Source organism: Diorhabda sublineata, chromosome 4, assembly GCF_026230105.1.
Source record: "Diorhabda sublineata isolate icDioSubl1.1 chromosome 4, icDioSubl1.1, whole genome shotgun sequence".
Taxonomy (NCBI): domain Eukaryota; kingdom Metazoa; phylum Arthropoda; class Insecta; order Coleoptera; family Chrysomelidae; genus Diorhabda; species Diorhabda sublineata.
The window spans coordinates 16,637,269-16,659,900 of NC_079477.1; the positions used below are offsets into that span (position 1 = coordinate 16,637,269).

General features: G+C 31.4%; 1 protein-coding gene across 2 annotated transcripts; it reads left to right on the forward strand.

Annotated features, from left to right (window-relative positions):
- The first annotated feature begins 1,883 nt into the window (after window positions 1-1,883).
- LOC130442463 (spastin) lies at window positions 1,884-22,632 on the forward strand. 2 transcript variants are annotated; one of them, XM_056776592.1, is made up of 8 exons: window positions 1,884-2,354; window positions 2,588-2,758; window positions 8,273-8,377; window positions 8,965-9,189; window positions 9,828-10,120; window positions 16,119-16,358; window positions 19,370-19,619; window positions 20,920-22,632. In XM_056776592.1, exons 1-8 carry the CDS (start codon window positions 1,928-1,930, stop codon window positions 21,081-21,083), a joined length of 1,875 nt encoding a protein of 624 aa, XP_056632570.1. In that variant the 5' UTR covers window positions 1,884-1,927; the 3' UTR covers window positions 21,084-22,632. The 2 variants fall into 2 exon arrangements, with proteins under 2 accessions (XP_056632570.1, XP_056632569.1); XM_056776591.1 differs by lacking the exon at window positions 8,273-8,377 and having other exon boundaries at window positions 1,894-2,354.

Genomic DNA, 22,632 nt, shown 5'->3' on the forward strand with positions numbered 1-22,632 from the left:
TTCATTTTCATAAGTTTCAAGTCCAAGCTAAGGCTGAAGTTGCGAGGAATATTTGAAAATATTTTGCAAACTCTTTCTCTGCAAAATAAGACGTTAACAACAAATATCAATAACATTAAATAATTAACAAAGACTGAATATTCTATATACAACATAAATACAAAAAAAATGAAACTGAACGGAGCAAGTAACGTAGGTGGGTTGGTAAGTAACAAAATAAATTATTTGTACATTATGTTTTTTAATAATTATTAATTCTTTTTCTGTCATACCCCCAACCACTTTTGTATTATTATTTCTTCAATTGAACTTCGTAATCGTTATCTAAATAATTTCATTTCCGACTATTTCACCGTCTGAGTCTTCTGCAGTTGAGGAATCATATGAAGAATCATCACCGAAGGTATCAGTACTGTATCAACATGTCGTGTAGGATCAAGGTCTGACTATTCGTGAAGCAAATTCTTTTCATTCAAATAATTTAAATTTAGTGATCAGTTGTTAATCGGTTTCTATTTTTTTGAGTGGATATTTCATGATTGCGAAATTGACCGTTCTGTGGCAGCAGTCGTAGGAGGCAACTTAAAATTTCCACAGGAACTTAATTATTTTTTGTAAAACCACCCAGTTTTTCCTATCATTCGCTACATTACCGTGCCTATCTTTCGGTATTAATGTTTTACATATTTTGTTAATATATATTAGGACCTGTAACATACGAAGTTAAAAACTCTATAGAACATTTCGTAATTTACCGTAATCTTTTGTAATTCACTTTGAATTTCAGTAAATTAAACTTCAACATCACTGGATCTATCTGACCTAAGACCATAGAGATATTACCATAGAGTAGGCATGCCTACAAGTGAGAGCGTCTCGCGAATGAAAAGAGAAAGAGAATCATTTATGTATTTCTATCTCTTTCTTTTGTTGCGTACTGCGCATGCGTGTCTCTGATTCAACGGGCGACGGTAAAGTGTGTACTCGAAATCTAATCAACGCGCATGCGCCATTAGACAGAGACAGCAATACATAAATTATTCTCTCTCTCTTTCTATTGGCCAGACGCTCCCACTTGTATGGGCGCCTATAGCATGCCTACTCTATCTGTAATATCTCTATGCCTAAGACACAGAAGGTATTGTACTTCTGTGCCCAGGATCATAGTTTTCGAAAAGCACTAAGCGCTCAATAAACAAACACAATAAAAAAAATATTTCCTATATATTCAATTTGATTTAAAAATAATGATCAGAAATTAAGTAACAGTAACTTTTTATTATAACTGTGACTGATTTTCATTCAAATATTATTTCAATAACTTGTTCACATAAAAGTTCATGATACTCATTTCGCTGCGCAGTTAATCCGCTCCATGTGAACATAGTGGGACAGACAATAGCGTAATAAGAGATGCGTCAATGTGCTGATTGGTTCTCTCTGTTCCTCAGTAGTCATGATGCACGTCCATTTCGCAACGTTTGATTGAGCCCTAAGATCATTTTTGTTTCGTCCTGGAGATTATGTGACAGAAATTTAAATTGTAGAGAGGTAAATTTCATCACATAAATTCCCCGCTCGTGATTTTGTCACTGTTATTAAAAAAAATCATCATTAAAATCTTAAATTCTAATTAATATTTTTCTTAATTAATTTCAATTTCTATTTACTCCGTTAATCATTTAAGTCACATATTATATGATATTTCATAAAAGATATTATAATTCTATTTTGATCGCAGACATATTTCGCTCATGTTAGTTATTTTTATACATTTAATATTAGATCTCGAAAAATTTAACCAATTTCTTTTTGATAAAAATACATTTTTCTAGACAACGTTTACTTATTTGCTTGTTACCGGAGAATTTAAATTTATATAGTGACAGCAATACGAAACTTGACATTAGTGTGTCATGGCCTCCGAATGGTTCGGAAGAGTCAAAGTGGAAAATCGCCAAAAAAATCACGTAAAAGTGACTCTGATGCATCCCATAGTAATGTGATGTTTACTTCTTACTCAACTACATCTGTTCATAAACGAAATTTGTGTATAGTTTCCTTTCCTATAATTTTTTTATTCAACATTTTACGGTCACTTCTTTATCAATTTTTTGTCATTTTAAGATTTGTTTATTGTAGTTCATCAACATATTTTGTGCGTCACCAAATAGCTGATTGTGAGAATGGAGAACGTAATAATTGTGTAGTTGTTGAAGAAGTTTCAGAAATGGCACAAGCAAAAAGCACGGGTCCAGGTCCAGGTGATCCTTTGTTAGCCAAACAAAAACATCATCATAGAAGAGCTTTTGAATATATATCCAAAGCATTGAAAATCGATGAAGAAAATGAAGGTTAGAGTAACTTTTTTTATGATATATCACTTTTTATTACTCAAAATCACAATATGAAATTGTTTGCTATAAATAACTGGTGCTAGGATCATTTTTGAAATATGTGTACTACATGAAAATTGAATGATTGCCTTGTAATTCCTACACCATGTAATGAGTGCTATTAAACAGAATTTGATGTAAGATACTAGATAAACTTCAAAGTGATTATTGAAAATAAAACTTTATTATAGGACAAAAAGAGTTGGCTATTGATTTGTACCGCAAAGGTATTACTGAATTGGAACTTGGTATTGCTGTACAATGTTGGGGTGGCAGAGGAGAAGTTTGGGAGAGAGCTCAAAGATTGCATGAAAAAATGAAGACGAATTTAGCTATGGCAAAAGACAGATTACAATTTTTAGGTAATGATAAATTTAAACAAATATATGCATGAAGTATAAAATTTTTATTTAGAAACTTGTAGATGCTTTAGCATCAGTTTGAGAATAATGCACAAAATTTGTTTATTTATTCGTGAAAAAAGCGTTGATGTCATTTTCAGTGGTATCTACATTATTGGAAAATGTTCCAGTCTACAAGTGTAAATTTCAAAACAGGGTTACTGTAAATTATAATAAAGTTCTCAAAATCTCTAAATTTCCCCTCCCAACATTAATATATTTTACATATTGAGTCTGTATAGGAATGCTCCAGTGTTTATTTATCCAAGACAAATGTTTTGTTTATTTATCCAATTTATTGATATATTTAAAAAATATGTTTAAAAGTGTAAGTTTTTTTCCCATTAAAGTTTTATAAAATTCCATCTGCTTTATATTGTTGTTAGAAAATATTTTCCAACATGTTTGTACTTTAAAAAAGCAATAGTGTAACCACTTTATTCCAAAATGTTATATGATATGTTTATATATTATTATATATATATTAAATGTTATATTAAATATATTATAAAAATCTGATTTTTGAGCTGGGACTGCACATTCTGGTAGTTGTTCAAAAAAATAGTGTTTCACAAAAAATAGTTTTTCAACTAGCAGCGCTCTTAAGAGCTGTCGTGATTAAGTTCATTGTTTTGAGTTGTTTCAATTATGTTTTCCCATTTTCCTGAAAATCCCACCGCCCGTTCTAAGTTTCCAGCTTCTTAGATTTTTTGAGGCTTCTTCACATTTTTCTTCCGCTATGGAAGAAAGTAGAACAAATCTACAACTTACAACTGCTACAATCAATGAAAAAACTGGAACAATTAATTTAATAATGATTTCTGAAAATTGAGGTGATAGTGGGATATTGTTTTAGGATTCCAAGCTTTCTCTTAGATCTTTTGAGCCTTCGCCTTTTACAATAGGTCCTTTGAAAGGAATTTATTTTTCATAAATTTGGAAAAAATTCGATTTCAAACTACCCTATTTCCATGACTTCATATTTTATTTCAATCTGCTCTGAAAAATTAGTTTTCAGCCCTATTTCTGGAATAAAGTAGATCAAACCTAGAACAACTTGAAAAACTGCTAAAATCTAGGAAGAAGCTTGATCAACTCATATAATAGCAATTTCTCACACTCGAGGTAAAGATGGGGTACTAGTTGAAGAATATAATCAATTTTCTTAAAATTTCCAAAAAAATATTCATTTTTTTGAAAGAAATATTCTGCAACAATTGATAACAAATTTAAAACAACTCAGAACAATTTGTGAAAAATCACTTTTTTTGTATACTATATTTTGGAACAATATAGAACAACAGCGTACAATTGCCAGAATCGCAGAAACCTTAAAAGTGCTGTGCCACCTAAAAATTTTTTTTTTCAATTTTCTCCTACAAGTTTCATTCTCAGTCTATGCTGAAACAAACCTAAAACAACTGCTAAAATCTAAATAAAGCTAGAACAACTCGAGTTGTTATTTTATTTATTTTTTTTCTATTTTAATATCTGTATTTTCTGTTCTTGTGTGTGCATTTTTTAAAATTAAAATATTTCAGTCTATGCTGCATCTACATCTGCATCATCATCATGCTGCATCTCTACATAATACATGTAGAGACATAAAACTAGGATCACTTCTCATACAGTCTTTGGTATCGCTTTTATAACCCTGGTTGTACATACACAGATCAGTTTATGCAACTTCAAGAGATTGATTGTTTTGGAATTCAAACCCATTCTACTGCCCCATACGTGATTATTGGCAACCCCAATTCTCTTCTGCAATGTTTCTACACACCAATAGGTCTTCAGAGACCTGATTAGTTTTCTTATTCTTATGCTTGGTCCAGGGGAGTTTACTATCCTATCCAGTATGGGACTCAGATATTTCCTCTTTGTTTTCCACTCCCATCCTAATGGATATGCTTTAGAATTGACTTTTTTTCACAGTTGTATCTCAAATTCCCTTGCATAAATGTGGTGTTCCACAATCGACGAGAATCCATACCAGTTGAAAGCGGATGCCTCTGAACTGGATCTTATCCTTCCATCCAGATGACATTTAGTGCCTCCTCCACTAAGTTCGCTATGAGAACACTTGGTAGTGGAAGGAGGAGATACTCCCTGTCTTGTAAAATATTCTCACTTGAGAGGTAGAGGGTTTCTGGGTTTTTGCGGTGCTTTCCCAATATTTTCAGTTTTTTTTTCTTTTTATTCCCACGAGTATCTAGGAAAAAAATTTATTTACTCCCCCCTCCCCCATAGCCCGCATACTGAAGCAAGGTCTGGATATAATAGGGTACGACTCGGTGCCCAAAAAGGAATTGCTCCAGACATCAATCACCTTGCTGCCATTAAGCTGTCGCCGCAATGCTTTCCATCTTGTCTTTGGTGTATGTTTATCGACCATCCATTTAGATCAGCTGAATTTGATTTCGAGAAGGATGCAATCGAGTTCGCATACATCCCACAGTATTGGGAGTATCTAGCTATTTCGGTAGCTATTTTATGAAGGTTCAAATCTTACTCTGTAAAACACTGATATATCTTTCCTCTCAAATGGATTTCCAGTGCTTCAAGACCTCTTCCAAAGGTATAATAATGTCGTTGGTTTTAACTAAATTGTGCTGTTACTGTAAAGAATCCAAGTTGAACACTAGCTGACAAACATGTAAGAAAATTTTCTGTGTTGGATGTTAATTCTTTAAAAATATAATTATTTGATGAGAGTCACTTTCATCTCGGCAACTAGATTTTCAAATAATGTTATTTTTCAATTTTTACCTTCTTCTTCTTCTTATTCCTGCGTTAAGTCCAATGACTTGTGTTTACTGGGTGACATTTAATCTTATTTGTTATTCTGATGAACAGCTATCTTGCCATCTTTTTTGTGGTCTTCCTCTTGATCTTTTCCCTTCGGGTTTTCCATCTCTTATGATCTTTGCTAGTCTGTGCTCCTCCATTCTCGTTACTTGTTGAATTTTGACCTTGAATGACAATATATAGATATATAGATATTTCAAACAAAATGATATAATATGTGAAGTAGCTCTAGACAACTCACTTAGCATTTTGTCTTACAAAATAGGTATGAAGCTTGCATAATAGTTGATATAATGAAAATTTCTAATAATTGAATATGAAGAATTTATTTATTTAGGTATTTGTGGAATTGTTTATTCATGTATATATTGCTTTATGAATTGTGTATCGTCTTTTTTGTGAAATAATCGAGAAATATGTAATTAACCTCACTATTTCCTTATTGCATTTAAATTAAAACTAATTGTACTATAATGGAGTAATTGGAAACAATTTTCTAGAGCGTTCCAAACAATATACATAGGTAGTAACGCTACCTATTTATTCTCAATGACATTAGATGTGTTATATTCAGAAGAAACCATATTTGAGACAGCCTAAAATAATTAAATATCAACATTTTTTCTTTGGCATTGATACCTTATATCAATTTTCACTTCAATTTTATTATGACTTTCCTTTGACAAACCTCGTATACAAAACAATATTTACCTCAATGATTTATAACAGAAATGACTTTAAAATAGTAAACTATCAATATTAAGTATCCACATTTATTTTTATAGACATATTGTATAATATATCAGGTTAGGACATTCAATAATACATATACTCAACCAAATATATATAGAATCACCCCACCACCCCCTGATCTTTATAAGAAGTCATTATTATCAATTTCCTCACTTCCCATAGAAATAATAATTGGTTCTATTGTTTCATTTATCAATATATCAAGTTTCCAGAATTCCTTTTTGCAATGACAAATCTTGTAGTGTTTTAGCGGATGAACAACTTGAAATTTCAATGTTGTGTTGTTTCTCGTGACATGTGTCTTTATTTTATCCCAGATTAGTTGAATGAGGTCAAATCAAAGTGATAAGGTGGTAGCAGCAACACTTAAACTCCATTTTCTTTTGATATTCCATCTACATTATACTTCTTAAATTTTAGTCAATGTTGTTTACAACACTGCATTAGCTAAAACACTGCACTAGCCTTTTTTAAACATCTGCTACTATTTCTTTGGTTATTAGCCACTCTGAGAGCTCTTGTTTTTTCCATTTAGTCTTACGTAACGGTTCCTGTAATCTTGAATGGTAACTGTGTGTCCATATCAATTACTAAATTGGTGGTTAATAAATCTTACCATTTCACTTGAATATTTTAAATATCAGCAGTAATTTTTTAGGTAGTCTTGTATAGAATCTCTAATTCTATAAACAAGTCCTTTATCTCATTCAATGTAGGTGATAATTAAATTGTAACCTGAACTATTTGGAAATTAGAAAGTTTCTTTTACTGAAAGTTTATTCAAAGTACCATATTTGGATGTGTTATCTCACAGTTGACTTATTAGGTGATACTGTAATATTTCTATCTTTTAGTTAGTTTAGAAGAGTGTCAAGTTTTCATATGTACGGTTAAATTATACTTTAATTGTACAAGAGTATTGTTAGATTCTTGTTTCATTCTTATTCTTTATTGCGCATGAATATCGCTTTTTATCACCTATTCTAACTAACAATTCTGATTGTTACACAATCACAAAACTTTACAAACAGAAATTTAAATCCTAATTATAATCATTTAAAATCTGCATACACTTTCCTTACTAAGACAGTTGAAGGCTCTTTAAATAGATCTTTTCTACTGCACAGATGCACCTTATTTATGTTGATGTAATATTCCCATTGCTACGACCATGTAAGTTATTGAGATCTTGGAGTGGTTTCCACAGTCTTGAAACATATTTCTTGTTATCTAACTATAAATAATTATAAAATCAGTAGATAAGAATATTTATGGTCATTTAGAGTCATATCTATATAATTTAAAAATTAAGTAATTGGAGACAATATGTTAATGTGGTTCAAGTGCCTAGTCCGTAAATAAGGGACGCTTTGAATCACTGAACTATATGATTAACAGATCCTACTGGTTTCCATTAGGAGTGGTTAGATAATTTGTTTAATGAACATTGTACTATAAGTTATTTTCAAACAATATTTATTAGTTCATCTATTTGTACCAATTAGAAAACTGCAAAATTATCTCCATGTAAACTATTTCGACAGTTTATATTCTATCACAAAATACAAAATTAATTTTTCGCTCAGTACATGTAGGCAAATGTAATTGATGTAAGGTTATCACATTAACAAATAATCGTAAACAATAAATTATTCATTCTGGGAATAACACTTCTAATGTTACTGGGTATATTTAGTATTTGGTTATTAAATATACACTTTCATTAAGTATTTTGCAATTTTTATTTCCATAATTTATTTCTTTTACTTAATATAGAAAAGTTTTTATTATATCCTAGTAATTTTGTGTTTGTTTTTGTTATGTACGCATTTAATCACATTTTCTCACATTTTTGCTTGCAATTATTTTATTTCTTCAGTACCATGTAGCTTAAATTATTATTTTCATTTATAGAAAGCATGGATAGGTTACATAATTTGGAAGTAAGGCAACCACAGGATACACCTATTTCCTACAGTAGCAATATTCCTGCACCTAAAGTTCATGTTCCTAAGTCAGGTATAAACAAATATTAACCAAATTATGCTTTTCCAGCTTCTGTAAAAAATCTCATCAATTAGCCACTAATATGAAAATATTTTTCTTTACTTTGTTTTATGTGACTAGTACAATTGAATTTTATATATCTTCACATTCCTAATTTATTATTATAGTTCTATCTAATTTAGTAACGTCATTATCATCATATTGGTATTCTAAATAATTTAAACATTTAAATACTTCATTCGATTATAATGCTAACAATTCAGTACAGTTATATAAATTTATAACTAATTAGAATTAAAAACCAGTTAAATAACCCAAATCACAACTTGAAAATATATACACTTTATTATAACCAAGGATTTTGATGAAATGAAATATTCACAAATTAGCTTAAATTATGCAGCGACTATAATTTTATACTCGACAGATTTTAAATATTGTTTAGTACTTCCAAATATGATCATGTCATCTACAAACTCTAATAAATTGATTTTTTTGAATTTTTTTTCATGTTCTATTCGTGAGATAAGTGTATCTGTTAAAATGCAGTTAATATAATGTTGTGTATATATATACCAGTGAAATTGATTATTTTTTAGCTTCAGGAAAAAAACTGACGATAGCAAGTAAACGTCCAGCAAATTCTCCATTATCTAAAAGCTTAACTTTACCACGTTCAATGGGTTCCCGCAATGCTCCAATACAACCTGTCCGTCCCTTTAATAAAATTTCTTCGACTCCCCCAGCTGTCAAAAAACAATTGTCTGTTCCTGGAAGCACTGGATCTCCTGCAAGGAAAGTTAATAACGTAAATAATAATGGCGGTAAGTTTCTTGAAAACTAGATGTATAACTTTATAAATTTATATTATACACTAATTGAAAAATATACGAAAACGGTTTGACGGGAGAGTTGCTTTTCAATGAAAAGAGTTACTTTACTGTAAAAATTTCATTTTTTAACGTAAATATATTCTACACACTACATCTATTGTCACATATTGACGAAAAAAATTAGCTTGAATTACGTTTGAAGATATCGAAACATTTGTTTGAATTTTAAATTCTATCAAGCTTTTTATAAGTATATAGCAACCGCGGCACCTAGCTTGCATATAGCTTTTCTATATGTCACTTTTTATGCAAAATATTGCGTGTTGAATATCTACTACACTTACATTTTTATTCGACGATCGCTGAGTACAAGGGCATGAATTGTATTAATCATTTCTGAAGTATTTACATAAAGTAACGTACTCAGAGTTTAGCATCAGACTTGCTCATATGACCACTTATAAAAGTAAAGAACCCCTAACAAGTCATTCCATTTTTGCGGGAACTTTCAGGATAATATTTATTTAACTTTTCTTCGGTTTCTTCATTTTTTTAACGTAAAGAATAATATTCAATGAACACAAAAAATTCTTTTTTGTTTCTTTTTATATAGACTGTTCTTATTGTAGGTTCTACCAGCAAGCAGGGACAAAGGGTCAGATCGTCTTCTTTACGTGGGGTGGATCCAAAATTAGGCCAAGCTATTTTAGACGAAATTGTAGAAGGTGGACCTTCTGTACAATGGGAAGATATTGTTGGCCAAGATACTGCCAAGCAAGCTCTACAAGAGATGGTAATATTACCATCTTTACGACCTGAGTTATTCACTGGCTTAAGAACTCCTGCAAGGGGATTGCTATTGTTCGGTCCACCAGGAAATGGAAAAACGTTATTGGCTAGGGCTGTAGCCACTGAATGCCAGGTAAATTAAGTAAGACTATGTTACCCAAATATATAGCATTTTTACTACCTAATTGCCATAGTTGTATATTTTATATTTCATATTATTTTGCTGTCACATCAACAATTCAACTTTTTGTAATCACACATATTACTCGTATAATTCGTTTAAATTTAGTTGGAGGAAGAAAAAAACAAAAAAAAATTCTTTGTTCTGTTCTGTTCAGCACAGATTAGTGACATACCAAAATGTGCGAATATAAATTATTAAGAATGTGATTCAATTGAAACAAAAATTCATATTAATAATTATGGATATTGAAGGACTCTTTTAAAAAGCTTTAGTTGGTTGGAATTAAGGTGACCATATTTTTTTATTTCAAATCCTGGACAGGAACTTGTAATGGTGGGGGGTAGTAGTTGAATAGCTTAAATATGTTATTTTTTTATAAAAATTATACATAACAAATAATATTTAAGGATATAATAAGAATCAGTATTTTTTAAATGTATCAATTTTTTTATTTAGAACTACTGAGTACTTTTTAGATTTTTCTGAACTATAGATCTTTTTCAGTAGGTCTTTTTCGCTTTGACGCATTTATAATTATTATTAAAGTGAGAGACCATTTCAACCCACCTTTGGATTGATGAAGTTCGGTTATTTTTCCAATCGGCAATTTTCTCTTCCGTAACGTATAGTTCCATATAAGCATACTCGTCGTATATCATTTTCAAATATTTGATGCGTTTTCGTAATTTTATTAAAAAGTAATAGAAAAGATTCAAATTCAACCCATACTGGTGTTTTGTTTAAAGTCATCCAGCTATATGAATCCAGGTCCTGAAAACTTATCTTTGTCCATTTCTGTAAATAACTGTGCAGTCTGATAAAATGAAACAGCGTCGGCTCGGAACTGTATAATCTGATTTTCAGATACTTTTTTTTCTTCTTTAAATTTATCTAATTTAGTACAAACCGCTGTAGGAATAAAGGAATCTTGAATTTTGCTTGTCAAAATTGTGTTCAAATTCTCAATAGCTGCAATAACACCGAAGACCCTTATTCACTTTTTCTATTTGAATTATTGCCGTGTGGAATCCTATTCCTTGACTAAGTACAAAGTGCAGCTAAGCTTCAGAAAAGGGTTACTAAAAAGTTTAGAATTCTTTCTTGTGATTGAAAGATTTCTAAATGTAAGGGCGCAAACATTTGTAGTTTTCTCTCAACAGCTAACTTTAATGCTTGTTTTGAAGTAGTCCAATAACATTGAAAATTCTATTTCAACAAAGCTACAAAAATGTTTAAAGAGTTTCCACTCTTAACAGTGTACCACTTGAAGTATAAATATAATTTCGATATATTTAAATCAACGTCAATCGGTAAAATATCGCCAGCTTTTCTAATAGTATTGTTGAAAATATGACCCGCACACCCAACTCTGACTAAATTATGGTTCAGTTTTTGCTAAAATTTTTTAAAAACATTATCCGTATCCTATTCGCTACGCCAAAATTAGAATTTGTGTTGTCTGCACAAAATCCAACAACTTTTTCTTTTAAATAATTTTTTATAATGCAATGAGCAACATAATTACTGAGTGTAGGTTAGGTTAGGTTCAGCTCCAAAATTTTTACTTTAATTACATATTTCCAGTCAAAATATCTTACTAACACTGGAAATATTTTATTTCTTTGTGTTCGGATGCATCAGTTAATACAGAAACAAATTTGCACTGTTGCAGTGCAATATATTCAAAATATTTAGGGCAAAAATGTTAGTTACTTCCGCTTTAGTGCGTGAACACGAAAATGCAGCATTGTAACAATTTGAATGTGCAATCTATAGATCTAAAATTATGATAGTGACAAACAGTATAGTACGCAACTCATTTTTTCATATTTTAAAAAGTTTGTTACAGAAGAGGTCGATGCAATAACAGAAGCTGATTTTTGATGTTTCCTATTGTTAAAATGAGCTTTAATATTGTTATGTCCACCATTATTGATTGAAAAGTTTGCTGCGCATATGTTGAACCTGACGTCAAATTCGCTAATCGTTTATTTTTTTTTATACAAGGATATTCTGACTGACACTGACAAACTTGAGCTGACAAAAATCTGACTGCTAAGGAGATCTCTTCATACCGTCCAACTATGACGATTCTGCGTTTCCTCTTCCACCTAACGCTCAGATACACGATGTGTAACAAAATACTGGTTTCCAGGGTCTACGCTACACATTGTGTCTCTGAGCGTTAGGTGGAAGGGGATTCACAGAATCGAGAGTTCACTGTATGCTTCAAATGGATTAAAGCATGCCGCGTATTTTGATATGTACAATTTTTTCGATTCAAATTTTGTAAAAATAGTTCTTGTTGAAATAAATATTGAAAATAATAACCTCTTCAAAAACGCCGCACAATCTGGGACGAAATGTGGAAATCCGGGACTGTCCCGTCCAATCTTGGACGTATGGTCACCTTGTTAAAATACTTCTAAATTTCATTAAGAAAATGAAACTATATTTTTGGATTTTTATCTTTTGTTCTGTTAGCAAATTAAAAAGTTACAGCTTAACAGTTATTCAACCGAATAAATATATATTTGTTTTATTCAATTTTACATACTAGATTTGGAATTGCCAATTCTAAAATTCTCTTTTTTTTTACGGGAACTCGGGACTGGCAAGATTAAGATTCTAACATTTCATATCCCAACCAGACTCAAAATTGTTATGTATATATAAAAGAAAACAAGACAAAATTATCAAAACAATTAGCACCAATACATTAACTCGGAATATATTTTAGGAAGTACCAAATACTTGTTCATGTTCGATAAAATTTCTTCAAACATTTTATAGTCTTCGCTGGGTATTGATTTGACATCTACAATCTTGTTCATGTTCGATAAAATTTCTTCAAACATTTTATAGTCTTCGCTGGGTATTGATTTGACATCTACAATCTAACTAAACTGAAGGCTGAGCAGATCTTCCTAATTTATCTTCAATAAACACTTACAGTAATTATTGTGAGGTTGAATACGTAATATTTAGGTGGTAACCTGAATCATTTCCAGAGTCAGTACATAAATCTTTGATATTTTTATCAAACTTATTAAATTTGGTATTTATCTACCACTACACTCTCTTTGATATACCAGTAAATTCTGAATATATTTAGGATATATTCTGGTTATATTTTCACTTCTTTCCAACATTTCAGTTTTTAAACAATCAATATCAGTCTTTCGTTTTGTATATGCAAATCTTTATTTTTAAATTCCCATGAGTCGTTTTGTTTTTGTTACTTGTTCATTCAGTTTGCTCATAATATAATTATATAATGGACTATTATAAACAATAAAAAAATTAATCAAAATTGATATAAAATATTTTATTAAATTCTTTACGTGACACTGACAGTTACATGAACAACGTTTTGTTTTCCTACTCACTGTACAGGGCTAGATATGTGGATAGTGTCTTATTTACCCTTTTGGCGACCTCTTCATCAATTCTTTCATCTAGTCTTACGATTGTCCCTAGATATTTTAGCTTGTTAACGCTCTTCTTTTCCAGTTCTTGTATTTGCACAGTTATTTTTTATAGTTTGTTTGATCTTTCAGTTATTTTTGTATTTTGTATGTTTATCTGCAATCTGTATTGCTTTATTTCAATACTCCACTTCTGTATTCTTTTTTGTAGCTCTTTTGTGTTACCGGTAGTTATTAGTAGGTCGCCCGCATACATTACTTCGTTTATGTAGATTGGTCCCAATCTGTTTTCTCTTATGTTTCTTACCTTCTTTGTTCACTTCGTCAGTTATTTTGTCCATGACTAGAAGAAACAATAACGGGCTGAAGACGTCTCTTTATCTCATTTCCGCTAACTCTCTGTTTTCTTTAATATATTTTCAAAAATGCTTATCAACTTTTCTATTCCTCATTATTTCCCATATATTTTCTCAGTTTATTCCATCAAAGGCTTTCTCTAAATCAACTTTTGCCACATGAATCCCACTGTCTGTATCTGTTATTTTTTTGCCTCCAAGTGAATATTCAATCTTGCGTTGATGTAGTACATAGTAGTGATATTTCTCTATAATTTTGACAATCGTTATAACTTCCTTTTTTGAAAATGTTGCTATTAATGCTAATCTCCACTTCTCTGGGATTGTTTTGCACACTGCACGCTATGAATAATATTCTTTGTAATAATTCCAGACCCTTATTTCCTAATTACTTCAGTATTTTCGTCTTTATTTTATCTATTCCCGGTGCTTTATTTATTTGTTTTTCTATCGCCCTTTTTCTCTGATCTTGGTTCTCCACATATTGCGCTTGTTCCTGTTGTATATCCGTCTTCTATTTCTGACTGTATTACTCAACATATTCTCCTCTTAATTGGATTAATGTATTACAACGTCTCTAGACATTTCAAAAAAATGTTTCTTCTTCCTCTGCAAACCAGACCGCCACAGCTTTTATTACCTCCTTGTTGAAAGAAAATTTACGACCTTTTAAACTTTTTTCAGTTGAGGAAAGAGATTATAGTCGGACGGAGCCAAATCTGGTGAATAAGGGGGGTGTTCTAGTAATTCAAACCCTAAATCACGAATTTTTTGCATGGCAACATGAGATTAGTGTGCTGGGGCGTTGTCCTGCAAAAATAAAACACTTTTGGATAGCTTTCCGCGTCTTTTCTCTTTAATTTTTTCCCGTAGATTGGTCAGTAATGTCGAATAGTAATCTCCAGTTATTGTTCTATTCTTATCAAAAAAATCAATCATGATTATATCATGGCAATCCCAAACAACTGAAGCAAGAACTTTTTCAGCAGATTTTTGGACACGAAATTTCTTAGGTCTTGGAGAACCAAGAGTGTCGCCATTCCATCAATTGTTGCTTTGTTTCTGGATCGTAGAAATGTACCCAAGTCTCATCCATAGTAACAATTCGGTTTAAGAAGTCTACATCGATTTCAAATCGATCACAGATCGAACGCGATGATTCTACCCTTGCACGCTTTTGGTCCAAATTCAAAAATTTGGGAATCCATTTTACAGCAATTTTTCTCATGTCCAAATTGACGTGAACTATATGATGAACGCGTTCGTATGAAATATTCAGTGCTTCAGATATCCGTTTTAGCCCAATTCGACGGTCTGATGAATTCATGTCATGAACTGCATCGATATTTTCGGGGACTGACACAGAAACTGGCCTTTCCGATCGGATATCATTTTCAATGGAAAATTTACCTCTTTTGAAGCTGCAGTCCAATTTTTCACGGTCGTATACGAAGGACATTAATCACCAAGGGTATTAAGCATATCTGCTTACCACTTAACCCTTTTAAATACAGGTACTTGATGATAGCTCGATACTCCAATGTTTCGATTTTCACAATTTCGGTGGAATTCTTTTTTCTTTTAATTTATTGCGTACTCTGGTTTCCTTTTTTGACGTCAAACTTTACACTGACACTTCTAATAAGTTATTGTTCGTTGCTATGGTATCGCAATATTTTGTTTATGCATGGAACTGGTCTAGGCTAACTAGATCTCGATACATCCTCGTACCATTTTGTTTCCTTACTAACTTTGAGCAAAGAATATTTAAAGACAATAATAGAATGCAGAAATTGATCCTATACGTAAAGAGTAAGTATTTATTATTGACAACCCGTTATCCTGGAAATTTCAATAATTGTTTCCTTAGACATTTATTTGCAGACAGTTGTTCTTGTAATAATAACTTGATAAATATTACCAGTTTTGATTTACCTGAAGATAAATGTACCTAGTTTCAGTAATACATTAAGTAAATAATAAAACAAATTAAAGTAAAATTTAATTAATAGCTAAAATATTGTTTCATAGAAACTATTGTATATTATTATGAACTACCTTGTATTTGTTTTTGTCTGGTAATGTAACTTTATTATAGCATAAAAAACTATATATAATACCGATAACTATAATCGTACTAACTAAATATAATTTTTATTTTAGGCTACATTTTTTTCAATAAGTGCAGCTAGCTTAACTTCAAAATATGTAGGGGATGGAGAAAAAATGGTCAGAGCACTATTCGCAATAGCAAGAGAACTTCAGCCATCAATTATTTTTATAGATGAAGTCGATTCTCTATTGTCAGAACGATCAAATAATGAACATGAAGCTAGCCGCAGATTGAAGACAGAGTTTCTTGTGGAATTTGACGGATTGCCCAGTAATCCAGAAAGTGAAAAGGTGCAAATTGTATATATATATATATATATATATATATGCTTTTGAACATGTATTAATTATCGGGGATTAAAATATTTGTTATGTTGGGATATTGGGACCTAATATCAAACACCCATTCTTCATTAAAAAAAAAATGTAGAATTATTGGAAAATAATTTCGCCACTGCAATTGAAAATGTAGCTGTAGAGAAGTACTGTCAACCGGGGTGAAGTTGGACAATTTTTAGCGTTTTTGGCAAATAACTTTTTTATCGTAACTTCCAAAATTTTGAAAAAAATCAGTAAGATAGTTCCATAATTATTCAACGCAAATGTCACATTAAATATTTGATAGTATTAATCAGTTTTTATTTTTTATTTTTTAAATTTTGTCCAACTTCAACCGCATTTTGGGGCGGGATTGGACAAGCCTTGTTTAATAGCTTAAACGTCAATTTTCCACCTTCTAATGATGGAGTTGGACACAGGACATATTTTTAAAAAGGTTTTTGATTAGATTTGCAATTATTCAAAAAATTAAAACAAAATTAAAAAACGTAACAATAACAATATGAAAATAACAGTACAAAAATAAAAATCACTTCTAAATTCTTAAGTAGGCTTTTAAGAAGGGCTTAACCGATGCTATCATAATCTAATGCTTCAGTAAATTGAATGCGTTCTCTTCGTAAATCAATGGGTTTTTTCAGAATATAGAAAATTTCTTCTTGTGTAACCTCGGCAGAGTCTTCGACATTGGGGTATACAAAAAAATTACCCATTTTCTCCAAATATTTTTTTCTTAGGAATGTCACGAAATATGTGTTTTCTTCAACGTTAATGATCTTGCCCACAAAATTGAGATGTCTTTTTTGTCCGACGAACCGCACAAGAACGTATTGCTCTATACTGAAACGTGTTGGGGGACTAGGAATGGAAGGTTCAGTAAGCGTATTTGGTTGTATATCACAATCGTTTTCGTTATCAGTCTCGTCATTGTTGCTACTTTCATCAATACTTTCATCTTCTGAAGAATTTTCTTTTTCAATCTGGTTCAGTTCTCCTGATTCTATTTCATCTTCTCCATCACTGTCTCCAGGTAAAGTTACACTTCGTCCTGGCAATATATTTAGTCTTTTACCTCTTGGTTTTCTGGTTTTGTTTGGTGGAGGTGTTAAATTTTCTTTTATTAAATCGACAAAACTTTGAGACCAAGCATCAGTGTCATTACCAGTGTCACTTTTGTAGTCGGGGAGTTTTTTTAACACCCTCTCTCTATCCAGTGGATATATTCCAGCCGATGCGAATCCCGCTGTAATATTGTCCTTTGACTGTAAGCCCAGTTTTTCGAAAGTCTCGTGTAATAAACGCGGAAAATCGTTTTTTTGAAAAACTCCTCTATTGGATGATTTCCAACGTCGTAAAACAGTTCTCCACTCGCCTTTTAGTGGTCTGAAGAACGCAACATCAAGTGGCTGGCACAGGTGAGTTGAATTCGGTGGTAATAATATAAAATGAATATCATTTTCTCTGCACTTTTTTATGACATATGACGATATATGACTAGACAGGTTGTCACCAATTAAAACTTTTTTGCCTTGAAATTATGACAAATACGGCAAAGCCACTTTTAGGAACCAGTCTTCAAAACAAAACTGGTCGAACCAGCCACTTTTGCTGCGATTGTACACTGCACCGGGAGGACCATTTTCGATCCATGTAGGGTACAAATGCTGAGCTTTGCAAACGATATATGGCGGAAGAATTTTCCCGGAAGCAAATCCAGCTACCATAACAGACACACTGGTTTTGGAACTATCCATTACAATGTCACAGTGTTTACTTCCTCTTTTTGTGACAACCCTGATCTTTCCAGGGTCGTCTGAAAAATTTGTCTCGTCGTAGTTAACTATTTGTTCACAAGGGACATTTTCCAGGGCTACTTGCAGTTCATCAAAGTATACATTAACGACTTCTGACGTCACTTCGGCTCGAGCTCTTTTGATATTACTGGCCAATCTCACACTCAATTCAGCATGCAGCATTCCACTCCAGGTAGATTATTTTTAAAAATAGAAACAGTTGTTCCTTGTCTATCTAAATAATGCTTCACTAGTTTTCTTATGTCAATAATTTGTAAAGGAAAATTCCATTTTGCTGCTGTTGAAATTCCGTCGGCTAATGTGTTCTCCTGTTCTTCACTTAAAGCTGTTTGCCCACCATATCGTTGAGTGCATTTAATGCCTTTAACATGATTATATAACGTAGATTTTGGAACGCTAAACATTTCGGCGGCCGCTCTTAGAGTCATTTTTCTTTTTTTTACAGCTTCCACAGCCTTAACCATCGATTCAGGTTTATAATTTTGGTAAGGCTTTGTTCCAAGCGGTCTTTTATACTTGCGCACCATTGTCCAACTTCACCCTGTAAGAGGTACATTTTTCCATAGTACGGCCCTGTTTCTCAATCAACGTTAAAAATGTGACCTTCAACACTTATTGTGGGTTAAATACATATCAAAGACTTTGCTGATAAAATTTCATGCATGAACTATTATAGAATAATTTTCCCCAGCAGTTTTAAAACAAGTGTTTTAAAATTGACAAATTTTATAACAATATTTCAGAATTTTTTTTTCATAACTTACCGAATGCGTCCACACATAACCACGATCTTACAAAGCCTGATGTGTATGGTTAACGCTGCAACCAATCACGCAATGAGACAATGTATCTCTTTGATTGCCTAGATATATATATTTTAAATAGGTCCTTTGTCCAACTTGACCATAAAAGTCCAACTTAACCCCGGGTGACGGTATGTGCAAAAATTTCCAATAAATACCAAATATGTGGCGAAATTTACGATAGAGTTAATTAGTAATCAAATTATTTTATAAATAAGAAACTGAAGACCAAAAATCCCCTTGAGAAAAAAATTAAATACTGACTAATCTTTATGTTCTATTTTGCTAGAAAACAAATATTAAGCATTGTCTGATTACCCATGAGACTGATCTGAACTTGCTTTAGGTTTTGGTTATGGCGGCAACAAACAGACCTCAGGAATTAGATGAGGCTGCTCTTAGAAGGTTTCCAAAACGAGTTTATGTGAGCTTACCTAATTTAGATACGAGAGCAAAATTACTCAAAAAATTATTGGCAAAGCAAGGTTGTACTCTAACACAACAAGAATTGAAAAGGCTAGCAACGTTGACAGATGGTTACTCTGGTAGTGACTTGACTGCTCTTGCCAAAGATGCCGCGTTAGGCCCCATTAGAGGTGAATATGTTGATTTTTTACACTATATTTGTAAGTTAGTGTGTTACCACTCTGATGTTATTATTTTCTTTTGAGATTACAATGTAATTTCTAAAACTTTAAAATTGTTTAATACCCTTATTAACTGGTGGTCTTAAGGTGCTGTATCTGTATATATAGATCTATTGTGTTTGTCCTTTGTATACAGCGTTATTTTACTGTATGGAGCAAATGAATGGAATAAATTCATTATTTTGTAAGCTACGAAGTATATACATTATTTAATAATCACATCATTTTCACAATTCACTGTAAGCAAAATTGAGAAAAAATTATGAAAAATGAATCATGTCAAAGACATTCCTAAAGGTAGTAGAAAACGAATATCTGAAAACAAACAACTATGTGTTCTGTTAGCCTTTCAAATTAATCCCCATACCATTCATAGCAAGTAGCATTAGATCATTCAACAGTTCTTAGAAAGCTAAAGATGGAAAAATGGCATCTTTACAAAGTAAGTTTAGTACAAGAACTATTGAAAGATGGTTTTGATAGACCAATTGAATTATTGATATTATAACAACATAACAGAGATCCAATGTTTTTAAAAAAGATTTTTTCCTCTGATGGAGCTATATTTCTACTAAGCTTCAAATTTATTGGTACTGGGCTATGGCAAATCTACACTGGATGCAAGATTACCCAAAGAAAGTTAATATTTGGCGGAAATAATATGGATTATTGGACCATACTTTTTTGAAGAAACCTTAGCAAGTCCTTGATATTTAGAATGCCTTCAAAACTTCTTGCTCCCAAATTGTTTTCAAAACTTAGCTATCTTAGACAAAGAGAAAGACAAAAAGAACTGCGATCGCCACTTTTTTCTAAAGGTAGAAATAAATTCTGTTTGCTTTATAAATTCTCTGGAATATCTTTCACTTTTGTTTGTGATTTCGATTTCTGAGCGACGCTTCGGGTTCTGCATCTATTGAATTTAAAGCAACTTAAGTACCAGTATCAGTTTTTTCATAAGCTTTTGTATCCTCTAATGAATGCTTTCTCTTATAAGAAATCTCTTAATTAAACACCAAGCGTTTTGTTCATAGCAATATTGGGATACCATTCACTGAACAAAGTAATAACCATATTTATCGATTTTTCGCCAGTCTCATAACTTCTCAACTTTTTCAAGAGTCGCTTCTCCTATCCGGAGACACTATTCGACAAAATATGAAAAAATGGAAACTACTCTCATTAAGAAATGAGTTTCTTATCAAATCATACCAAAAACTAAATATTTCAACAATGTTTCAATTTTCAGAACTACAACCAGAACAAGTAAAGCAGTTGGATCCGAGTGCTGTTAGAAGTATAACTATCAACGATTTTTTGGATTCACTGAAACGTATTAGACGTAGCGTATCACCTCAAAGCCTTGTAGCTTATGAAAAGTGGTCATTACAATATGGTGATGTTTCGATATAGACAAGAACACATTCCTAATAATCTCTTCACGAAAGATTAAATTTTTTGGAAAACGAAAAGCTACAATTTGTACAAAAAAATATGAGGACATGCCAATATATGAAATTATTTTATTTTGTTTCCCAAAATATTGTAGAATTATGTAAAACATCAAGTTTAAAATGAGATTGCCAGTCAAATATTTGCACATGTTTCTTAAAACGTATCCAGAACTATCATTAGATTCCTTCCAAATATTAAAAGCTTTAGCATAGTACTCGAAAAAGTGATATGGCTAACTTCAAGGCTAACTAAAATTAATGAAGAAGTGGTTAAAATATATGACCAAAAGTTATAAGTATTTGCCTTTTAATATGAAGTTATTATTCCATGACAAATGGTTAGTAGTGATAATAATTTAGCATTACAGGTATCAATTCGGTTAAAAAGAGGGTGATTGAGCAAAACGAGGACATATGTTGCTGTGTAAGTGTGTGGGCTTGATAAAAATTAAAATAATACTGACTGAATCTATCTTATTTTCTTCATTTACTAAATTCCACAAATTATCAATTGTTTTCCCGTTTACTATTTAATAGTTTGTAGCATAAAACTCAAACTCCATTCCATCAGATATTTTCCATTTCCTGACTTTCATTCATGATAATAGTTTAATCACGCCGATTTAACAAGCATGCTTTTCAAAAGCAGTTTCAAATGAAATAATTTAAAGACACTGACAGATATAAAAATACTGATGTTATTCTTTATTTCTGTACATTCAACTATCAAAATGATGAACTAACTATTGCTATCCCTGGTTGGTGCAACATAAATCATGTGGTAGAAAGAAATGTCTATACCAGTGACCGAGTACTGAGAAATATATGATAGGAACATTGAGCATATCATCCGTTAAGTTGGAGTAATAATTTCAAATCATCACGATAAAACTTACTTTTCTACCGATAACAGACATTGGAAGAATGGTATTCATAAATTAATATTTAACAATTATAAACAGAAACAAGTGACACCAAAAAGAGATTAAAATTTGTTTTAAATGCATTTTTAATTCCTCTTGCCTATTTTGTTCTCGAATCCTTAGTGACAGTATTCCTAATTGTAAATATCATTTGTGTTCATAAATATTTTAAAATTATATGTGTGATAAACTTTGAAGTAACTTATCGTTTTCCAGAATATTCGTTAATAATATTCATATTTTAGTTAATTAAATTATTATTTATCTGTGATAAGTATTCTGTATGCTTTTTTGATATTGTTAATATGATTTGTATGTTCATTTATCTATATAGAATTAGAGTTTTTAATGCTAGTTGTTGGAAACTATTTTTCATGTTTAGTTTTAATTTTGTGTAGCTAACAAATCAATATTAAATAGCCGTTGTAGACTACTTATATTCATTTTTATATGACTTAAAAGACGTATTGTTTCAGAAGGTTTTTGGACCAAAAATCTAATTTATTTGTATACTTAATTTGGAAAATAACGCGCTTTTTCAAACAAGTTTGTAACTTCATCGTATAATAAATTTTTTTAAACATG

Bases quoted from the DNA above. Each gene is read 5' to 3' on its own strand.
- LOC130442463 (XM_056776592.1), top strand. From the start codon at position 1,928: ATGGTTCGGAAGAGTCAAAGTGGAAAATCGCCAAAAAAATCACGTAAA. The intron at 9,190-9,827 runs GTAAGTTTCTTG...TTCTTATTGTAG, and splicing joins TAACGTAAATAATAATGGCG to GTTCTACCAGCAAGCAGGGA. The intron at 10,121-16,118 runs GTAAATTAAGTA...TTTTTATTTTAG, and splicing joins CTGTAGCCACTGAATGCCAG to GCTACATTTTTTTCAATAAG.